Source organism: Sapajus apella, unplaced genomic scaffold (assembly GCF_009761245.1).
Source record: "Sapajus apella isolate SASKATOON/1434 unplaced genomic scaffold, GSC_monkey_1.0 scaffold11, whole genome shotgun sequence".
Lineage (NCBI taxonomy): Eukaryota > Metazoa > Chordata > Mammalia > Primates > Cebidae > Sapajus > Sapajus apella.
Window position 1 is genome coordinate 35,694,321 of NW_022436951.1, and position 22,601 is coordinate 35,716,921.

The 22,601-nt window shown below is 48.4% G+C and overlaps 1 protein-coding gene across 1 annotated transcript in view; it reads right to left on the reverse strand.

Moving 5' to 3' along the window:
* Positions 1–10,697: 10,697 nt before the first annotated feature.
* Positions 10,698–22,601, reverse strand: part of TENT4A (terminal nucleotidyltransferase 4A) — a 43,435-nt gene continuing 31,531 nt past the window's right edge. The window contains exons 9-15 of the mRNA XM_032278838.1: positions 21,634–21,847; positions 19,507–19,633; positions 18,076–18,176; positions 17,224–17,396; positions 16,543–16,701; positions 14,679–14,843; positions 10,698–12,990 (exon numbers count right to left, since the gene is read on the reverse strand). Of these exons, the coding sequence (XP_032134729.1) occupies positions 12,796–12,990; positions 14,679–14,843; positions 16,543–16,701; positions 17,224–17,396; positions 18,076–18,176; positions 19,507–19,633; positions 21,634–21,847 (1,134 nt within the window). The 3' untranslated portion in view covers positions 10,698–12,795. The remainder of the gene's footprint in view (positions 12,991–14,678; positions 14,844–16,542; positions 16,702–17,223; positions 17,397–18,075; positions 18,177–19,506; positions 19,634–21,633; positions 21,848–22,601) is intronic.

Genomic DNA, 22,601 nt, shown 5'->3' on the forward strand with positions numbered 1-22,601 from the left:
AGGCGCCAGCCCTCGTGACCCAAACACCTCCCACCATGCCCACTTCCAACACTGGTAGTCACAGTTCAACATATGTGGGGCAGACAAAACATCTCAGCCCCGCGACCCACCCACCTCCGTATCTGACTCTTGCATGTCCAGCCAGCACTCCCCCTGCCCAGGAAGCAGGCAGGTAGAGCCCCTACAGCCCGAAGCCCACCGAATGACAGGTGCTGGCGTATGCTAAGCTGCTCACCTCCCCGCAGAGGCCACCCCCGGGAGCTAAGGCCTAACCCCTCCCCAGCCCTGCCTCCTTACCACCCTGACATGCCCACTGGAGAAGAGGCCTACTGTGTAAGGACAAACCAGAGCAGCCCAGGGACCAAGTTGCTGCCTCGTCACCCAGCACCAGTGCGGAGGGCTTGTGGGAGGAAGGGCGGCCATGGAGCCAGCACAGCCTGGTAGACATGAGGCAAGTCCCACCTGTACAGACCTGCTGCTGCCTCCACCTGCAGGACGTGAAATCACAGCAGAAAGCAAATGAGATGACTTTAAAGAGGAGAGAGAGAGAAAAGACAGTTTTGTGTTCTTTTGCTCTGATAAAATAAGAAATATTCATTCACCACCAATGGAGGCTTTGAGTGTCTAGGGTAGGGCATTCACCACAATTGCTGTTCTCTTAACATGGCCATAAACCTAACCGCTGAAATAAGCCAGCCCCCAGGACCACAGCTGGCTAGTTGGCCGCCCACTGCCAGCCTCACCCACGTGTGGGAGGGACCCTCCTTGTCACCGGGCATGGCCCTGGCTCCCGGGCATCATTTGCTCCACCCACACAGCACCCCGGCTCCTTGAGGGAGAAGCAGCTCCAGGGCTGGGAGCCTTCTCCATCTGGAAGGGTCCCCCTCCTGCTGGCTCCTGTAGGGTTCAGTGCTGTTTTGCCCCCGGCTTCCAAGGCAGGTGTGTGGGACATGTCCCTGAGGGCCACATGGCACCCAGCTGCTCCTCTGCAGCTGCGCTGGACTCCAGCCTCTGGCCCAGTCAGAACCTCGGCCACCTCCTCGGCCACCTCCTCAGCCCTGGCCATTGATGGGGAAATGTCTGCTGGTGGTGGGCCAGGGGCCCTCCAGTGAGTCAGTGCCCAGGCAGCCAGACATAGAGTGCCAGGGAGGGGAGGAGGAGGGAGGGAGGAGCAGTAGAGGGGCAGGAAGCCCTAAGGGCTCTGGGCTTGGAGGGGAAGGTTTAGGTCAGAGGCCACCTGCAAAGCACCAGGCAGTTTGCAAAGTGCCCTGCGCCCAGGCCTGCATCCGGCACCACCACGCCAGGTAGCCGGTCTCACACTCCCACCTAGGCCAAGGGGCCAGACACAGCAGGCCACGGCCTCCACTCACAGCTTGGCGGGAGCTAGACGGAAACTGGACCCAGGCCCTCCCCGCAGAGGCAGCTCTCTGTCCTGTTCCCTTTCCTGAGGTTCTGAGGCTGAGCCACGGCAGATTCTGGGAAAGAACAGACGGGCATCCTCAGGGGGCCCGGCCCCTCCACTCATCAGGCTCCTGTCCCAGCATATCAGGGACCCTAATGACAAAGCGGCCACCAGTCCCCTGCCCATACCAGAACGTAGCCCCAGAGCTTGGTGCAGGTTCTGCTGGGCGGGTGCGAGGCTGGTTTCAGCAATTCTGGGAGCCCCTCTGAGGGAGCCAATGGACTCCCCTGGGGAGCAGGAGGGACCCCCAGACCCCCCGAGGGGCAGCATCTGTAGCTTCAACCTCATTGTCATGGTTAACATTCTGCAGGTTTTTCTTTTTTTCAATAGGGCAAAAAACTACAGCCTCATGTCCCTGAGTTTTTTAAAACCTGAATACCTAGGGCTTTAAAAAATATTAACTTCATTTGCAGCCTGCCTTAGAGGGACTCCCCTCCTGCCTGGAGTGGCGTGCTGCCAGCTGCGCGGGGAGGCTCACAGGCTGGTTTGGCCGCAGAGAAACTCTGCAAGGCTGAGGCAAGAGCGCCCCCTTCTTCTCGAGGGTGAGACTGCACAGCACAGCCAGAATGGCAAGGGCCAGGGCTGGCAGGTGGGAGGGAGCCCTCAGCCAGGCTCCATGTGGCGGGGGTGAGGGGCACAGCGTGCCCACCCTGGACCCTAGCCCACCACGCAGCGCTCCCTGCTGTGCAGGAGTGGAGGGAGGCCTGGCTCTCCTGCGAGGTGGCACAGACTCATCAGTAAGCCCCCCTGCAGTAACTTAAGAACTGAAATGAAGCAGAACGCTGGCAATTATCTGTCTCATCGTGGCTCCAAGTTCCCCTCCTCCTGTGCTGATGAGCTAGCAGGCACTTTAAAAAATCAAAGAAGGGCTGGGTGTGGTGGCTCCAGGCACTTGGGAGGCTGAGGAGGGAGAATCGCTTGAGCCTGAGAGTTTGATACTACTCTGGGCAACATGGCAAAACTCTGTCTCTACAAAAAATAATGATTAACTAGGCATGGTTGCAAATGCCAGTAGTCCCACCTACTCTGGAGGCTGAGGTGGGAAGGTTGCTTGAGCCTGGGAGTATGAGGCTGCTATGAACTGTGATCACACCACTGCACCCCAGACAGAGCAATAAGACCCTTGTCTTTAAAAAAAAAATCAAAAATCAAAAATCAAAAAATTATCCAGGATGGCAACACTTGAGTAATTCAATGTTACTTGAGTATTGTTACAACTAAATGAAGCACCTTAGCATTGTATGAAAGTCTATTACAGGCAGAATGATTGACTTAATGATTTTTTAACTTTATGGTGGTGTGGAAGCCATGCATGTTTAGTGGAAACCATACTTGGAGAACTTTGAGTACCCATACAACCATTCTGTTTTCATTTCAGTAAAGCATACAATAAATTCTGTGAGACTGTGCATCCGCTAATCAACCTTTCTTCATCTCCCCGTCCTTCCCAGCTCCTCGTAACCACCGGTCTACTCTGTCTTCAGAAGATCCACTTTAGCTCTCACATATGAGAACATGCAGTAGTTACCTTTCTGTGCTTGGCTGGTTTCGCTTAACATAACGGCCTCCAGTTCCGTCTATGCTGTAAAAGGCTGAATAGTGTCACGCCACGTTTTCCTCACCCATTCATCATTGATGGGCACTTAGGTTGACTCCACACCTTGGCTGTCATCAACAGTGCTGAATAAACATGCTGTGCACATGTCTCTTCAATAGTTTTTCTTTTGGATATATGCCCAGGAGTGAGATATCTGGATGACATGGTAGTTCTTGATCAGTAGGGAGACTAAAGTTTACAACAATCTATTGTATATTTCAAAATACCCAGAAGAGAATAATTCCAATGTTTTTAGCATAAAGAAAATAAATATTTAAGGTGATGGATCTCCCAATTACTCTTAATTTGATCTGTACAAATTATATGAACATATCGAACTGTCGCATGTACTAAAATATGTACATATATTACAAATTACTCTAATTTGATCTGTACAAATTATATGAACATATTGAACTATCACATGTACTAAAATATGTACATATATTACATACCAATTTTAATAATAAAATAGGCTTGTGTTAGATGATTTTGCCCAACTGTATGCTAATGTAAGTGCTCTGGGCACACATAAGGTAGACATTTGTTAGGTTAGGTGTATTAAAGGTAGTTTCAACTAACATGGGGTTTATTGAGACCTAACCATATCATTTAAGTCAAGGAGCAGCTGCAGGTACCTAGATTTCAATTTTCCTTAGTAAAAGAATCTTGAGTCTGAACCCTTTTTCCTGCTGCTTTTTTCAAGGTAAAATGTTGTCTTACTCATTAAAGCCCTGCTATTTGCTTGCTACTGGCTTTCTTTGGCCTGGAATCAACAGAAGCACAGAGAAACATGGCCACCTGTCCATAAGCCAGTGAAATGGCATCAAGCAATTTCTATGTGCCTGGCAGTGTTGAGCCTGTGAGGAACCAACACCCATGCTCACAATTTATTGAGTAAAGAAGACACGTTTGAAAAGTTAAATAACGACACAAGAGAAATACGTTCTTATAATGAATAGGTAATTAACTGACAAATAGGGGACCCAACACTAGAGAAAAGGGGAGTCATCGGGCCTGTTGGGGACGCGGAGCTGCACTGCATGTGGAAGGGGTGGCTACCAGAGCAGGAGGACAGAGGTGGAGGTGGAAGGAGTTCCCCAAAGGACAGCCGGTCCCCATTCACATGACACTGTGAAGGGGAGACAACAGGCAGGGGCTGCCCTGTCCCTGGGGACATACAAGGGGACACAGAAGTGCCAGCACCTCCCTACACATAGGCACAACCCCTTCTGTGCCAGACCAGCCTTGGGTCTTTGGCCACTTTGAAACAAGCTAGAAATTCAGGACACGTAGAGAGGGGCAGACCAGATGAGAAAAGTTCCAACCGCCCTTTGTTCTGCACCCAAAACAGTGTTAAGCAGCATCGAGACCCTGCCCATGTCATGTCACCTCTGGCCAGAGGGATGCCTTCTTACCAAGGGTCAAGCACTGTGGATCCCGTCCTGCCATCACCTTTGAAAAGGAGCTCCGAGCCCCCAGCAGAAGGAGCGATGCTCTGCCCAGTTCTTAAGTCCTGTTCAGCGCAGCTTCAGGGCTGGTCCTCTCCATGCTTTGGTGCATGTCTCACATGACAGGTCTTGCTCATGAGCAGTTGTTAAAAAATTTAGTGACTGAGGCCGTCAGCATTTTAAAAAATTAAATAGAACAGGAAAAAGAAGAGAAGAGCAACTATAGCAAGGGAGGTCACGACTTGATAAACACAGACAGTTACATTCACGTGGTGGCAACGTTAAGCTCCTCTGGCCGGGCAGCCCTGGCCACATGAACAGCGAAGACCCCCATCCTGCCACCCGGGAGGCGTGCCTGGTGCTCAGAGCTCTTGGTGTGCAGGTTCCCTCCTGACCGTTTAACTCGGCGTCTCTGGAGGTGAGCTCCGCCGCATCCATGGCTCCTGGAAGAGGCGGCACCCAGGTCTCAGCGCTTCCTTCTGAAAAGCAGGGCTCTGATGGGTGCCTCCAAGCATTGCCCACAAGAAAGAGCCATTGTGTACTAGGGGCTGTCCCGGGCCATGGGGCCGGCCGGCTGAAGAAGACTAAAGGGTCGATGGTCCCCTGGGTGGCCATGGAAGAAACGGTGTGGCTGGTGAGGAGAGTGGGGAGCAGGCCTGGGTGCAGCTCAGGGAGGGAGGCTTTGGGCGCCGGAAGCACAGCCCCGGGTGTAGTTGGCGAGCATGGCCTTCGGGTGGGCACCAAGGGGCTCCTGCAAGATAGTTTCAGGTCTGTTGAATCCAATAACAAAACAATGTGGGCTTCTACTTTGTATATTTTCAGATTTTTTCTTTTTCCATTTCATTTTTCTTCATTCATTTTTTCCACAGTTTACATAACTACTGATATCTGACTGATTGAATGTTAAAAAATAACAAGACACTCAGGACAGATCAGTGGCGAGGCAAGCATTCAGAGGGCAGAATGTCTCAGAAGGCCTCGAATGCTGGGTCCAGGGGCAGGGGAGCCACAGCACGCAGCAGGCATCTGTGCACAGAGCAGTGCAGCCATGCTCTCCCAGGGCTACGTCCTCAGGCTGAGCTGTAAACTCACCCAATGCCTGTCTGTGACAAAGAGTTTGGTAACGAAGTGGTGAAACCAGCACCCAGGTGGGGCCAGTGTTCCCAAGGGGCCAGGGAAGAGATTCCCCTGAGGTCACCAGCCTGTGCCTTATCTGGATTGGGAGGCAGACAAATGACCCGAGCGGAGCGGGCACCCTTGCTGTTTCCTGATGGGCAGGTTCCGCAGTGCGCAGCACCCAGGGCCGGAGTTGCAAGGCCCGGGGAAGCTCCCGACTCCAGATGTGGCATCCAGGGCTCCGATCAGTCCAGCGGTCATTTGTGCAACCCACAGGGTGCCTTCCTCAACCCATGTCCAAAAGGGTCGAGAAAATGAGAATGAAGGTAAGAGTGGGAAAGAGTTGGTGGTTTGCTGGCCTGAAGCTGTGTTCCATGGGAAGTAAGGGGTTCCACAGGGCGTCCCCCAAAACCCGGGAGAAGGGTGAGGGAGTGGAGCAGAAATTCAAGCAATGAAGCTATGTCCCCTTTTTCCTCCCTACCAGATTGCTTTAACCAGAGCAACCCATATGGAGTTTCACATGAGATTTTGTTTAATATATGTGTTTCCTGAATGTATCAGTTAAAATTGTATTCAGCTGAGAGCCCTGAATATCAGTGGCATAAACAGATATGGGTGTCTCCTTCATGTAAATGTTATATATGAACATATAAAGAAGGACCAAAGCCTCAGGACTCCGGGACCTTTCCAGCTTCCTGCTCTGTCAGCCTTACTACACAGCTAGCCACCTCATGGTTACAACATAGCTGCTGTCTCCAAGCATTGCATTTGAATTCCACCCAGGATCCAAGGAGGGAAGCAAAGTACTTTCTCCTAGAAAAGTTTCATTCCAAAGGAAAGCACTCTGTTGTGACGACCCCTAGCTGCAAGGATTTTATTAAAGTTATCTTTTCAGCTGTGCACCCTGCCATCTAAACAAAATTGAGCCAGATAAAATACAGGACACCCAGTTAAATTGCCAATGCAATATTTGGAACATATACCAAAAAAGTATTGTCTACTTAAATTCGAATGTAATGTGGAGTCTTGCGTTTTTGTTTTCTAAATCTGGCAATCCTGGAAGTAATCAAGGAAAATAGATATTGGGTCAGTAACTAGCAATATCTACCTACCGTGCTGCCCTAAAATAGTATGGAAACCACTGTAGCCAGAACGTCAAATGACAGCATTTATTAGACACTAAAGATTTACTTCAAAATGGTCAAATCTCCAGAGCAAGAATCTTAAATACCAAAAAAGCAACATTATAAATTCAAAGGCAAGAAAAAGGGGAACGGAAAATAGGAAGCCGTGTATTACAGTATTTTCCCTCTTGCCTGTCATTGAAACGAGTTCCTCCCACCACTCCCCTTTAAACTGGCAGGCTTGGTTCCCTGCCTGGGGCCTACCAGGAGGTCTAAGAACATGAGTCAGAGCTGCCCAGGTACTCACACAGGGCCCACTGTGGGGATGAGGAAACTGGGGCACGGGAGTCGCGTGATGTGCCCAAGGACACAGGTAGGAAGCAGCACGATGGACACTAGAAGCGGGTGTGATCAGCATACTCACTGGTTCCCTTCCGGCGAAGGCTCCCTCTCTTAGACCCAAGACTATCGATTATGATGACTTTTCTTTCACATCTGCGGACACAAAGAGGAAAATAGCTATTTTCTAACAGAAATAACTGCCAAGCAGCAAGGTTAGAAAGGGAGGCAAAGGTGAGATCCTGGAAAGCTTTTTAAATCAAATTAAAGATTTGGGGTTGACTTTCCCAAAACAGAGGCACTATGCTGATTATGTTAGCTGATTTTAGTGGACACTTGACCCAGCAAGCAGCAGCCTGAAGCGCAGTGAGACTGACTCCCTTCCCCGCTGCCTTGCCAACCCCTTGCAGGGCGCTGTGCACCCCAGCTCCTAACTCCAGCCTTTGGGCCCGAGGCCCCAGCTCTCTGCTGACAGCATCCTATACACACTGGCCACAAAAAGTCCACCAGGCAGCCTCCCACGTTTCGTGAGCCCATGTCGTTCTACCATCACCATTTCCACACACAGACCCAGCTGGTGATGCCATCGTGTCCCTGAAAGTCTCCCCCTGCCGTGAGCCATGGGCACAAGCCTCATCTTTGGAACCTGGAGGGGCTCAACCATAATGTAAGCACCAGTTTTCCACCTAAAGTCACAGAAATTTCACTAGATGTTGTCAGAGAACAAAAAGGGACTGCAAGCCTTTGCAAAGAGCAGCGGTGTGGGAGCCAGGCCCAGCGCTCTCAGGGACCCCGTGGACGTGCCACATGAGCTTGAGAAGCCCTTCACGTCCCCGGACTCGTTTCTCATTTTCGGGGCTCAGTCGCTCTCACTGGTCCTTGAGATTCCTCCCAACTTGGAAATTCCAGCAGTGCATGGCAGGATGTATGGGGGTTTCCTGTCTCGAGACCTGGATTCGCCACAGCCGCCTGCATCCATGACCACAAACCTCACTCAGGACTTGATGAAATGTGAGCAGGAGTGACAGGAATCTGCTTCGAGTCACACCCAAGTGTGAGTGACTTCTCACCCAAGTGTGAGTGACCCCACAGGCCATCTGAGGACCATGAGCATTGCCCGAGCTCCAAGCATTCCGTCTCAGAGGCCTAGGTAGAGGGCGCCACATCCACACTGGTGAGAAAAGAGCCCGGGGCAAGCTCACCCCACAGCTATGTGGCTTCCCAGGGGACAGGACCCGACCTCCCAGCACACCTGGTCCACTCCACCCTCCTTTACCTAAGAACCCCATGAAAAGTCTTGGTTTCTTGCCCTTGCCTGGAACTCACTTCAAGACCTCTGAAGTCCTTAGCTGGCCCTTCTCTAGGACCAAGTCATGGGATAAGACTCACCATGAATGACACCAGGCGGTTTACCCTTGTGATCCAGAGCTAGCAGGACCCCTCCCCAACAGGCCATGGAGACACAATGCAGGCAATGTATTTTTTGGCCATTCTTAAACCACAGGCTTAGCCCCCAGGGTGGGGTGTCTGGGATGTGTGTCTGTGTCTAACAAGAGGCACTGTCCATTCTAAGCAGCTAACTTTGACCTAAGGTAGTCAAACTCACCTAAGGATTGCTAAGAACTTCACAAGTTAGCAGAAGGATGACACACACCTGACAAGCTCTCAGGGCTTAGGGCATCACAGGTGGCCCAGTCACAACGAAACCACCTCTGGATTACAAACGTCACCACCTCCCCTGCGTACAGCTTGTACTCATGCTGAGGCATGCTGGGCACAGCATTTACAGGGCCCTCTGGGTGTCTCACAGAGAGGTGGCACTCAAGACCCTGGGCAAATCAAAAGGAATGTACAGAAGCTGGTCACGAGGGGGTTACCTGTTAACATGAGATCCAGCGCGTGGGGTAGCAACACAATGTAGTGGTCTTGCTGATGGCCACACAGTGGCCTGGACAGGTCCACTCTGCCATCAGAAGGTACTTACCTTCCAGTACTCCCAGCTTCCAAGAAGAGTGGGACCCATTTGACACCTTAGGTGCCTCTGGCTCCCTGGCAACATAGCTGCTCCAGTGACTGTTCCTGGAAGCCTCCTCCAGGCAGCCCACCTGCAGGTGCCAGTGGCTCACAGGCAGCATCACCACTCACGGGGAAACCCAGGGCAGGCTGAGAGCACCTCCCCTCACCAACAGTCCCGCCTCCAACATAGAGGCTAACTTAAGCCATTCCTGCCCCTCCAGTGCCCCGCACCTCAGCACTGTCCTGGGCTCCTCCTCTAAACACCCCCTGGCTATAAGCCCTCCGGTTCCCTCAGCTCCTGCCTGCCCCACTTCTTCGCCCCACCCTGGCCACGCAGCTCCCACAGGAGCTGCACAAGGTCCTGCCCCCTGGAAAGGCCTTTGAGTCCCACCCCACTTCCTGCTGTCTTCCCCACAGCACCGCCATGCGGTGCTGTCAGCGGCTTCTGCACGCTCTTAGGAACCAGGTGCCATGAGGACATGACTGCTCTTCTCCAGGTGGGAGGAATGCGTGTTTTACCCACAAAGCCCACCTTGACAACTGGCAGGACTCTAGAGCTGCTGATGGCTCTAGAACTTGCACTCAAGTGGCTGCACATCCTGGGACATGCAGTTCTGTTGCTTACTGGCCTAGAATTCTTGTACATTTCCTTAAAAACCCAAACGCCGGCTGGGCACGGTAGCACACAGTAAATCACGCCTGTAATCCCAGCACTTTGGGAGGCCAAGGTGGGCAGATTACCTGAGATCAGGAATTTGAGACCAGCCTGGCCAACATAGTGAAACCCAGTCTCTACTAAAAATACAATAATCAGCCTGGCGTGGTAGTAGGTGCCTCTAATCCCAGCTACTCGGGAGGCTGAGGCAGGAGAATCGCTTGAACCTGGGAGGCGGGGTCTGCAGTGAGCCAAGATCACGCCACTGCACTCCAGCCTGGGCAACAGAGACTGTCTCAAAATAAATTCCAAAAGTCAGTCACATTTTAACCTACCTTATGATTGCTTGGTGGTTTGTAATGTCTTGTTTGCAAGTGATAAAATGTTGACCGAAAAGAAACTAAAACTTACCCCCCTACCCCGCCCCCCCCTGCATATGTGATACTAAGTCCAAAAACCGCATGTAAGAATCATTTAAACGGTTTTACTGAATTCCTGTTAGCATCAGAATGTGAAGACAGAGAGCAGGTTTCTGTTACTGTTATATAGGTCTTATGCAAAGCCTAGAACCTTCACCCACTTTTTTTGAGAAAGGGTCTCGCTCTGTTGCCCAGGCTGGAGTGCAGCAGTGCAGTCTCAGTTCACTGCAACCTCCACCCCCCCAGATTCAAGCAAATTCTCATGCTTCAGCCTCCTGAGTAGCTAGAATTACAGGTGTCAGCCACCACGCCTAGCTAATTTTTGTATTTTTACCTCCTCCTACTTTATCAGTGATAACACAATCTCACTGCCGCAACTTGCTTTATAGGACTGGGATCATCTGCCTTCTTCTGAATCTTAAAATGGCTAAAGCATTGCCCTCATTTAGAAATTGAAACCTGAAAATGTGGAAGCCACTCTTACCCTTGAAAGCATATACTTGAACACAAACACAAAATTGGTTTCCAAAGTTTATTAAAAATCAAAGAATAGAAAAACTTTACATAAAAATATGTCAATTTTAGCTTCCATATTGTTGTCCACACACAAAAAAATCGAAACATGATATCTTTTTGTCAAACCTGTAGCACGCGACCACAGTGGTAGCCAGGCCAATTCATCTGCTTCACCATGACGGAAATGGAACGTGGTACCTGGGTCTATGAATCGAGCTTTAAAATGCACACCCCACGGGACACTCCCCGCCGGCCCCGTAGTGGTTTCTGTAATGTGGGTTTACAGTCAATATTGCTAATGTGTAGAGATTAGTACAGGCCTACAGATCAGTTTTATAAATATTCTTTATCAATAGGTTCACAATTTAAATATTTTAAATATTTTTGATAACTTTCGGTCATTGAGAACTGCAGACGCAGTGTGCTACTCTATTCTGGAATGCCGCCTAGCGAACCTGCAGTCGCAGCTGACAGCTCCAATGACAGAGTGAGCCAGTCCTGCTTCAAAAGGGCAGACCGCAGACATCTGAAAGCTTGTCCTTGCTGGGCGTCCATCACATTCAGAGATCAATCTATAACTCCCACTGCTGCACATCCATCAGGTGTCATGGTAAGAAGTATCTTGTCTCGACATTCTCCACTAGTGGACTTCAAAGACCAACCTACCTGTAGTGTTTAGCAAGACCGGACCCCCGTTTTACAAACAGGAAGTCAGATGGCCTACAAGATGCAACCAACTCCCAGGACAACTGTGGTACTACTCCACAAACTCAGGGTTAGGCAGGATGGATATATTCTTGTTCAAAAAAAGGTAACAAAGACAGTGGTTGTTGTGGCAGAATACACTTGCATAGTATACCTGTATGCTTCCGACGTCGGGCGCCAGCAGTCCGGCCCCAACGCTGGGCTGTGCTCTCCTGCGACACGATCCATGAAAACACTCCCCACGGCGCACTGGGCAGCTGAAGCACTTCTCCTAGATTTGCTCTTAACAGAACGAATGCATACGCTACAGATTCCTCAACGGAATCAACAGAATTCCTTTCTCCACATTCCTAAAACTGGGTACCATGGTCCGCAATAATAGTCACCAGACCCATCATCACAGGCTACGTCACTAAAACTGACCGAAGCATTTTCCAGTTCACGTTTTCCTAAAGATTTTATATTGTGACAACCCTTCACTCCTTAGAAAGTTATAATTCTGGCACTTGAAATGCTGGATTTGTTGTCCAGTTTAAAAGAACTGAAAACCAAAACATTAAAACTCTGTGGTCAGAGCAAGACAGCGGCCTGAGGCCCAACAGCAGGGCCACGGACAGTCATCAGGTGGCTGCGGAGCGAGTCCTCCGGAAAACCATCCGGGCGCCCCGGCTCCTTCACTCACTTCCGACCAAAAGAAAAGACATCAAAATAAAACCCCAAACCCCTCATCAAGGTGTTTGTAACGATGCTCGTCAGACAACCAGCCGACACGATGACCCAACTTAGAAAATGCAGCTCGGGAAAGGACCTAAGCTTGTTTAAAAAAAATTCCCTCCTCCCTTAAATATAACTTATGTGAAAATATGAAATTAAATAAAAAATATCTGAGTTATTGCACAAATCATAAGTTTTCAATATTTACATAGAAAAACAGTTCTGAAATTTCAAACAAAATGTGAGGGCAGTAAAACAATGACCTCCCAAGCCTCTCCATGGAGGGAAGACACACGAACGGGGTTTGATCTCCTCTGCTGCTTTGACAAACAGGAAATGAAAATACCAAACTGTGAAGGAACAGACACGGCTACTGCAAAACCGCAAGTGCATGTTCACGTCCCTGCAGTTCCTGAGCCCGACCTGCCTCGGCACTGAATGAAGAATCCTGGGAAGGCAGAAAACAACGTCCACGTTTAATAAGGCTTCACAGATGAGCACAACGAGCTGTTCTTGAAGATGGACGCGACCACCACACAAAGAAACATGCAGAGTGATTAGCGGCGGGCGTGCCGCAAGCCCGGCTGACGTGCGGGGTGCTGGTCTCGGTTCCCCTGCTGGTGGCCGAGGCCGTGGGGCAGTCTGCGGAGGGGTGGGGGAGGCTGACATAGCCAGGAGCCATTATCTGCTGAGGCTCACGGGCAGACTGTCCCGCGTGTGTGTGTGTTTTTTCCTCCTCCAGCCAGTGCGGTTATACTGGTGGTGTCCCCTGTTGCCCACAGGGGGCCGCACACCTCCACTACCCACAGAGCTGTAGCCGCCGCCTTGGGTGTGGCCGTGAGAGCCCTTCATGGACAGTTTCATGCCGTTGTGCTGCTGGAGAAAGAGAGAGACAGCGGTGTTGGAGCCAGACACAGACACCAGGCACAGACACCAGGCACAATGGCCATGTCCTCGGGCAGTGAGCACATTAGGCACCGAGATGATGTTACGCAGGGAGGAGGGAGGGACACCTGCCTCTGGGACTTCCCACCTCTTCCATCTGAGAGAAAAGCATTCTTCCCATTCTGTGACTGACTGAAGGTAAAAACGATGTGCCAGGATCGAACCACCCAAATTCAGTAGAACCTCACTTCTAACTTGTTCTAACTTATCCACAGAAGAAAGAAGGTCCCTGGTTGGGTGCCGGTGGCTCACACCTGTAATTCCAGTACTTTGGGAGGCCGAGGCAGGCAGATCACTTGAGGTCAGGAGCACGAGACCAGCCTGGCCAACATGGCGAAACCCAGTCTCTACTAAAAATACAAAATTAGCTGAGTGTGGAGGCAGGTACCTGTAATTCCAGCTACTTGGGAGGCCAAGGCATAAGAATTGCTTGAACCCGGGAGGCAGAGGTTGCAGCGAGCCGAGAGCACACCACTGCACTCCAGCCGGGGGGATAGAGTGAGATTCTGTCTCCAAAAAAAAAGAAAGAAGGTCCCTGTCATGTTCTTCCCCCAACTGTGACCTTCTAGAAAAAACAGAGCGAGTAGCACTGTGCCAGGGCCTGGTGCGCTCACTCTCAGCAGCCTGTGCTTCGGCTGCACCCAAAGTACATCCCCTGCACTGCAAAGTCCCCGGCCAAGCAGTCTGAAGCTTCACGGAAGCCTCAGTGCACGACAAACAGCAGGAAGAGGTAAGGAAAGGAGAGCCAAAATGCCATGGGGGGGCCCTTGTGCTCAGTTGTTCTTTCACCCTGAACGTGTCTATCGAGGATGGATAAATCCAAGAAATGTTCTATTACTTAACTCCTAAAAACAATCATCATATGGTACAGAGCCAAGGCGGCAAGCCTCAAAAATAGAAAGCTTACTGGTTAAATAGGAGTAACAAGCAAAGGAGGAGCTGAGCAGAGTAAGAAGTGTGGACATCGATGGAAACACCAAGCACCCACAGAGTCCGAGGGAATATGAGGCACGATGGGGGCCCACCTAGAAGACCCTCATCATGGCTCTCCCAGTCGTTCAGGTACTTCAGGACTACAGGGACTTAATACGACCTGTTTTCTCCATGCACACAGCTGGACTTGAGAAGAGCCACAGGGCAGGCATGCCAGGGCCCCACTGAGGCCCAGCACACAGCTTTGCCACCCTGACACTTGCTCCCACCCCGGGTGAGGATCAGGCAATGTGGGAATGACAGCAGCATACATGGGACATCATGGCAAGATCTGCTCTTGGTTTTATCATTTGTTTCTTGAAAACCAAGGTATTTAGCATATAAATGGAGTATATAAATGGGAAAAGAAACATCTTCATTTTGAACCTTAAAGTTCAGTTTTATGCTAATCAGTTCAACAGAGGAATTAAGAGATGTTTGTGGCAACCAACTATACATTACATCTTAAAATAATTTAACTTTTTAAAGTTCTGTTTGGAAAGGAAAGCAAACATGAGGCTGAATGACAAGAAAGCCAATTCCATTTTCAAATCATCTCTCTGGAATTCTCTTTGGAGGAGAAAACATTCCGCGCTCCCTCTCACGTGGTAGCTTGGGCGGGTGACCGCGCTGGCATAGGGCTGTACCTTATGATACAGATGAGGGCTGGAAAGCGGGTTGGGGGATGCCGAGGGAAGGGCCGGGGAAGACATGTGGTGGACGGCTTTCAGAGACGCAGTTCCTTCGACACCAGCTTGTCTGCAGGGAGCAGGAGCAACCCCTAGGGTCGGTGGAGGTATAGTAAACCTGGTCTAGGAACAAAACGACAGAGACAGCCATGGGTACCAAATCAATCAGAGGAAAACCGTCCATGTTCTAAAAGCTCAGCACCACCAAGGGCAGCTCGTAAATACCACAGCTGTATGTGGGCTCCATAAAGCAGGCTGTTTGACTATAACTTAACAATATTGTGCTTTGAATTGGAAATATCTTATGTTCTGAAACAGCAATTGCAATATAAAGTATGGCCAGTAATCCAAGTCATAAAGTTTAAAACTCACTGAAGATCAAACGATTCAAAACATTAGAGTCACCAGAATAACAACTGTCACTCAGATCTCTGGAAAGAGCCCCGTGGTGAATCTCCTACTCACAGGCTGAACCCAGGGATGAGAGCCTGATGGGCCATGGGGCGGTCGGCAGTTCCTTCCCTGTCTGCTGTCTAGGTCCTGGGGGACTTCTGTGTCTGCATCCCCTGTTACTGTCAGCAGCAGACACGCTAAGGAGAATCCCTTTTTCTCAGACTTGCAGCACTGACCTGGCTGCATCTTGGCATCCTATGCATTTACTCCAGCAACCTCTGGAGAGCAACTATGGCCAAGTGTCTTCTGAGATACCTATAAACCCTCAGCGTCCCTAGACTCCACACTTGAACCACACACGCAGCAGCGGAGTGTGGTTCTGTAGCTCAGCCGCCACGCTGGGCTCTCAAGGCCCCAAGGCTTGTGGGTGGTTAAAACAAACACCTTTGTGACATTCGGCCGAGGACGTCAGAGCCAACATGGTGACCATAAAAAGGCAAGCAAGTTTATCTGTGGTAGAATTCATTTTGAGATTGTAAATAATTGCCTCATAATTGTACACTTATGCAGCAATGAGAGGCTTGTAGGACACATTACGGTGTCTGGCTGGGCCGTGGCTGGCTCTGTTCTTCAACTCTGTGGGCCATTACAGAGCCAGCATTCCAGAAGCTCCGCTAGTCTCAGGGTGGATCCTGAGAATGTCTTCAGAGCAAGTGCAAAGCTCCAAGAAATGAGTCAAAATACTTTCGTGTGTACCTACATTGTTTTATGCTCAGATTATACCCCACATTTCAGAAAATGGTTTTACTCTGTCAATGAACATGTTAGGTTTTATACCCACACATGTTCAACTGATACATAAGTTGAAGTAGAGACAAAATTTAGTATTTGCGAAATTCTCCTTTAGATTTCTAACTTTATCTAAATTTTAAAAACAGACAACATATTCTAACAGAAAAAGCCTTAGAAATTTTGCCTAATTAAAAACATTTAAAAAGTCTAATAATTTTACATTAAAACTTTTAAAAAGTTTCAACATTGAGATTCTAAGAGGGGAGCAGAACAAGTGTGTGGTGCTGCCTGGCACCCGGCTAAGTGGGCCACAGCTGAGTCGCTCTCTCAAGATGACCCAAGACAGTGGTCTCATGCTGGGCAGTGAGGAAACGCGCAGGAAGGCAGCTGACCTGGCCCCTGTGAAAAGCCACGGCAGCACTCAAGAACCAAAGTCTCGCTGCTGAAACTGTACATGGCAGATCTCAATACCACAAAAAAGAGAGGATTTCCGAGAACAAGATAGCAATGGCCAACCTACAGAAGACTCAAAAAGTTATTCTTCTAAGTCAAAGTCCACCAATCTCCTCTAGTGCATATCACAGCTCAGTTGCTGTTCCCAGAGGCTGCACCAGGGAGGCACCAGAGGGCCACGTACCTGATTGTTGGTTGTCATGATCAATGTTCTGGAAGTGGTGGGCTGAGGTTTGCCACTGGGCATTGGCAAGGCGGTGGGTAAGCCGGCCATGAGAGGAGCTGGCGCTTGCAGACTGAACTGGTAAACACTGGGCGTTGTGCAGGGCGGTGTGTCTGAATCCTTGAACCCAGTACAAAAAACAGTAAGAGCTGTCCCACAAAGGTGCACTACTACTTCCTTAAAGCTATGAAAAGAAATGCCTGCTCCAGGCTGGTTATGAAAGGTTATTCAAGTAAGTCTAGATTCTGAACAGGCAGTCCAAATCTAACCAGACTTCCTTCAAGTAATTTCAAAACTGAAAAAGAATGTTAAAGGAAATACAGAAGAGATACTTGGATTTAGATTTAAAAAAAAAAATCTCCAAATAGATTTTTTAAAGCTATTCGAGAGAGCCCACTGTAGTTCAACTGTGAAAAGGATGGCTGCCCTTGACAGCCACATGAGCCACAAAGACAGGTTCTCAAGGTTCGTGGTGGGGGAAAGGAAGCCTGGTGCAGACATCACAGGGTGCCCCCCGACACACACATACACAGAAACAAAACCTGAGCAAAACTATGGGGGAAATTTCAAGCTTGCTGCTATGGACATTTACCAGAGACACAAACTGTCCAACAGACACACGGAGGAGGGGAGGGCACTCACAACATCACTCCCAGAAAGTGAAGACACAGAGGAGGCCGAGGAGCCCGAAGACAGGAGCTGGGGGCTGGAGAGCGACAAAGTCAAGCGCTGGCCATAGGGGGACTCGGGCTCCCGGCTCTGCGTCTGCTCCCCATTGCAAGTGGCTATTCGCTCTTTGATCTTGATCCTGTTGTCTGTGAAGGAAAACAAAGCCTTGGTTAGTAACTCCTGAGAACTGTGGTGTGGCACCACCTGGGCAGCATCAGTCATGGCGACTGCTGAGCCGGGAAGGCTGCTAACGTGACCGACAAACCCAGCATCAGGTTTTGCTTAATTTTAAAAATTACATCCAATTAGTTACTGGAAAACATTAAACATCTTTGTAACAACTTGAGAATATATAAATCATCTTCAATTATGAACTTTCTAAAATCTAAATCTAGACCAAGTATTTTTAATGAAAATTTAGCAACCTAATTAGGATGTACTCTAAGTACAAATAAATACACACTGGATTTCAAAGACTTAGTACAAAAAACAGCTATAAAATATCTCAATAATTTTTATGCTGATTACATGTTGAAATGTAGTATTTTTAATTTAGTTGAATAAAATACATTAAAATTATTTCACCTGTTTCTTTCTCATTTTTGACACAGCCCTAGAAGCTTTGAAATTCTATGTGTGGCATGCATTACACCGTTTCTACTGGACAGTGCTGCTCTAGATCTTATAATGTTTTTAATTAATGCTCATCAGAAAAACTAGCTATTTTCTTAATTTGACCAATTTACCACAAAGGAATAAAGAGACACTTCTGCATGAACATGCCAGTGAGTGGTCAGGAAGAATACAAATGAATTAATCTCTCACCCAGCCCTGGCGATGGGTGGGCTTTGCTGCCCCACTTCTCTTTGATCCACCTCCGGTAGTCAATCACCTCCTGAGTTACTTTGATGATTCTTCCTAAAGTACTGCAAAGGGACATTGTTGGAGATCAACAGAGTATAACAGGTGTCAGGGAGCTGAGGGCCGCTCTTGAGCACTACCTTACACCCCTAATAGATCACCTCGCTAGGTGAAGGACAGTAGGAAAGCAGCTAAAATACGTTTACAAATACATATGACTTCTAATGATTCAACTTAAGCATACCCTGGGATCGCACTACATCTACCTACAGAAGACCACTGTGAAATGCAGCTCTAAGTAGGGGAGCGTGGCCCTCCCGCCCACGATGATCACACTGTGCTGACATTTCACTTCCCACTTCCCACTGCACAGGCGAGAATGGAGACACGGTACCGAGACAAGCGCCCTACGTGTGGCCCAGAGCTCCGCCTGAAAACAGCGAACAGACAGCGGCTCAGGAACACACAGAGCTCCAGCACCACCAGCGCCTGCAACAGCTGCTGAGCCAAGCCTCAAAATCTGTTTATTCCATCATCCACCATGGAACAACTATCAAACCGTTTCCACTTCCACTGTCGACATTGTTACTCTTCCTTCCCATTCCTACCTCATCACCTACCCACTGCAATCCCACCACCTCCACCACCACAGCATGATCTAGGTCAGAAGTAAATACTTCTGGCTACATTTTGGGACTTTAAAAATGCCCCAAAATGTAGAACAAGGGATGAGTGTACATAAGAGAAGATGGCAGGGACTGGGTGCTCAGATACATTCATGTTTATGATTTGAAGGCTCCCTAGAGAAAAAGCATCATGTTCCAAAGTTTTAAAAGCCAGAAATCACCTCCTCAAAACAAAAGACCCTGAAGAAAATGTCAAATCTCCAAAAAACAAATTTTCAGCTGGGCACAATGGCTCACGCCTGTAATCCCAACAGGGAGGTGGAGGTGGGCAGATCACCTGAGGTTGCAAGTTCAAGACCTGCCTTGCCAACATGGTGAAACCCCGTTTCTACTACAAATTCAAAAACAATAGCCAGGCGTAGTGGTGGCGCCTGTAATTCCAGCTATTCAGGAGACTGAGGCATGAGAATCGCCTGAACCAGGGAAGCGGAGGTTATAGTTAGCCAAGATGGCACTACTACACTCCAACTCCAGCCTGGGCAACAGAGCAAGACTCTGTCTTAAAGAAAAAGGAACTTTCAACTCTCAACCATGGATGAATCCCACACACCATCCCACATTCCTAGAAGGCCTCCCTTCACCAACATTTCCAAATTTTACTGAAATATGACAGAACATCCCTTCATAAATTTCATGGAGGTAAATGACAAGAAAATGGGTAACTACCGGCCCACAGGTGCACTGAGCCGACAGACAGGCAACCCATTACCTTTCAGCGTCTCTGTTTGGATAGGACCTGGCCAGCGGCGACACGGCGTGGCTGAGCACTATGTAGGCGTAGTCGAAGACCTGCTTCACCTGCATGGCGCCATAGGAGCTCCGGCCAACGTCATTCCCTGCAGTGGAAAGGATGTGTCAGACTCTCCCCACGAGCACACCATCATCCACACGTTTTGGATCTTCTCATACAAGTTACTCTGAAGCAGGTCCTCATCACTGAAACTCTTCCAGATCCTACCAGCAAAGCCCAGATAAGCAAATACCATGGGCACACATGGCAATCGGCACTGGCCAAGTGCCCGGTTAATCACCATGGCACAGGGCAGTCTGTGAGTGCCAAGGGATCTGGTCTGCATCACCATCTCCTACGTGGTCATGGTCCACCCCAAGGAGGCAGCTACCATTCACAGATGGAGCAAGCTCACAAAAAGCCAACTCTCCAGTTGGCAGAAACACAAGGAAGCCAAAGGCTACCACTGTGCAGATTAGCAGCACCGACCCAATGTGATCGCGGATCTGAGAATCAGGGGGCCTCACAGTGCCCCAACAGGACAGGGAGAAAGGTCAGCTCACACTTGAGTTGAGGGCATCACAACTCAATCAACACTACTGGAACCTGCAGGAAGGAAATCCTTTAGAATGGAACATGAATGCTCATGTGTGGAAAACTGGGACAGCACATCAAAGGAAGCTGTCACAGAAGTCATCAAGGAAGCCACTCAAGAGCTTAATTTTCATAAGAAAAGCACTGTTTGGAATTTTAATTTACATAGAACTCATTCTTCACAATCAGGTTAAGTATGAACTTTTTTAAAGGACATATATTCTAAGTACTGGAATTTTATCTTTTCTAGATTTATCATATCTCACTGATTATGTGGGTCTTTGTTTTTTGAGTACTTTTCAGCAGACACTTGAAAACAATGGAAATGTCTCCAACAAAAAGATGGACAAGACACTGCCATACTGTGCTACCAAGTAAACCACTCGGGAGCCTGCATAAATCACACCACCTACAAACACAAAACACAACCGTTTTCTTGAGATGAGTTTTAGGAAATAAATAAATCTCACATCCCAGAAGCCATAAAACAAAAGTAACCATTAAATCTGAGGGTTTTTAAAAATATGTACAGGAGCTGAATAAAAAAAATACAAATGCAAACAACAAACTGGAAAAAATACGGCATGTAAGACAAGAAAGGCTTCCCTGACACACACACAGGTCTTGCACACAGCAGGAGAGGGCAGCCAGCAACTGGGCGGACAGCACACGGAGCCACACAGAGGAGAAGGCCCAGGGCCATGCACTTGCAGCTGGGCTCTCCACCACCTATTCTGTCACCTGTCACTGATTTTATCACCAACATAAGAATGGTATCTCGCCTAACAGACGCTCAATCAACATTCATGGAATTCATAAATAACAATATGTTTAACCCACTAACCATTAAAGAAATGTGTATGAAAAAGCATAACACATGGTTTTATCAGATAGGCCAAGATTTTAAAAGCCTGTCAACAAAGCAATGGGAACATACACATTCTTAAATACGCCAATGGGAATAAAACCAGGAAGTCTGGCGCCCAGCCTCAGACTCTTCCATGCGGCAATCCTCACAACAAAATGCAACCTACACACACAGGAAAGGGTCGAGGGTAAGCATTAAGTCAAAAGCCAAGTGACAAACGTGTCTATGTTGTGGGATACATTCAGCAAGATGGCAATAATACAAATGAATATCCATCTAGGGAAAAAGTGGAGAAATACATGTCCAAATGAGAGGAGACGGTGGCATCCAACGTTTTTCCGTATTACATATTTCTGTGAAACAAATGGTTGAGGTGAATATGTAATACTTCTATAACCAGAATGAAAAAGTTTCCTTAATTCTGCTTAAATATAGACTGTAAGCAGTGGAAAAGACAAAAGTTAATTAGAAGCATTAAATAAGGATTTCTGAAAGTATCATTACTAATTTTTTAGTATAAGCGAAACCTGCATCAACAGCAAATGAACTGCCCGGGGCTCTTAGGGCCCCAACACAGCCCCCTGTCACCAACACACCCCCAAGGCTGGCCTGGCTCCCAGCAGTGCAGATGGAGGCACCCTTACCCGGCAGCAGGGGGTCCTCAATGCACAGCATCGACGGTCTGTACCCACTGGTCATGGCTTTCATGATCTCTTCTTTGGCAATATAGGCACCTCCTTCTTTGATTCTAATACCAGTTTTCAAGTAATTAAAATTTCTTCCATAGAGTTCAAAAAATTCTACAAGAAGCATTCCAAGGTTTTCATCAGCTCTCCGGGCATCAATTCTTGGATGCAACTGTAAAAGCAATGCACCCACAAGTTGTACAGATTCATGGCATGTTCTAAAGCAAATAGCATGCAACAAAGTCCTTTGTCTAGCAGCCTCTTCCAGGAAACACCAGTGAGTGGCACCCACTCATTCACCAGCACCACGAGGAAGCCTGAACAGCAGCCTCTTCAACGAGGAGTGTTCAAAAGGAATACAACGGCCTAATCTGAATTTTACTGTAGTTTAATTTTTGAAATTGGTAATCCATAAAGCAAACTTCCTGCAAACACAGATAACTGATTAACCACAGTTGCCAAATCATGGCAAATAAGTTGATCACATTCTGCAAATCTTAGTCACCTGGATGGTAGATGTAATTTCAGATTCTCATCATCCTAATTTTGTTATGCTGAAGTACAACCAACAGGGGTCAGTGTTAGACCAAACAGTATTGCAGTATCCCATAAAACCGGAAAGTGAAAGGACTGATTTCAGCCGTGTACAGGTAATTAGTATTGTATCATAATATTTAGAACAAGCTTCCATCCTGCTTGTCACACACATCAGCACCACTCTCAGTTCACTGCCACACCATCTTCAAAAGCAGGCACTGAGCTTGTTCCCAGCTAAACCACTGTCCACCACACCTCTCAGCTGTCCAGACCTGCATGGCCCACACATCTATTTAAATGAATTTAAACAAATTATTTAAAAATCCAGCCCGTTGCTCTCACTGGCCACACTGCAATACTCAGTAGCCATGTGTGGTGCCTGGCCCCTT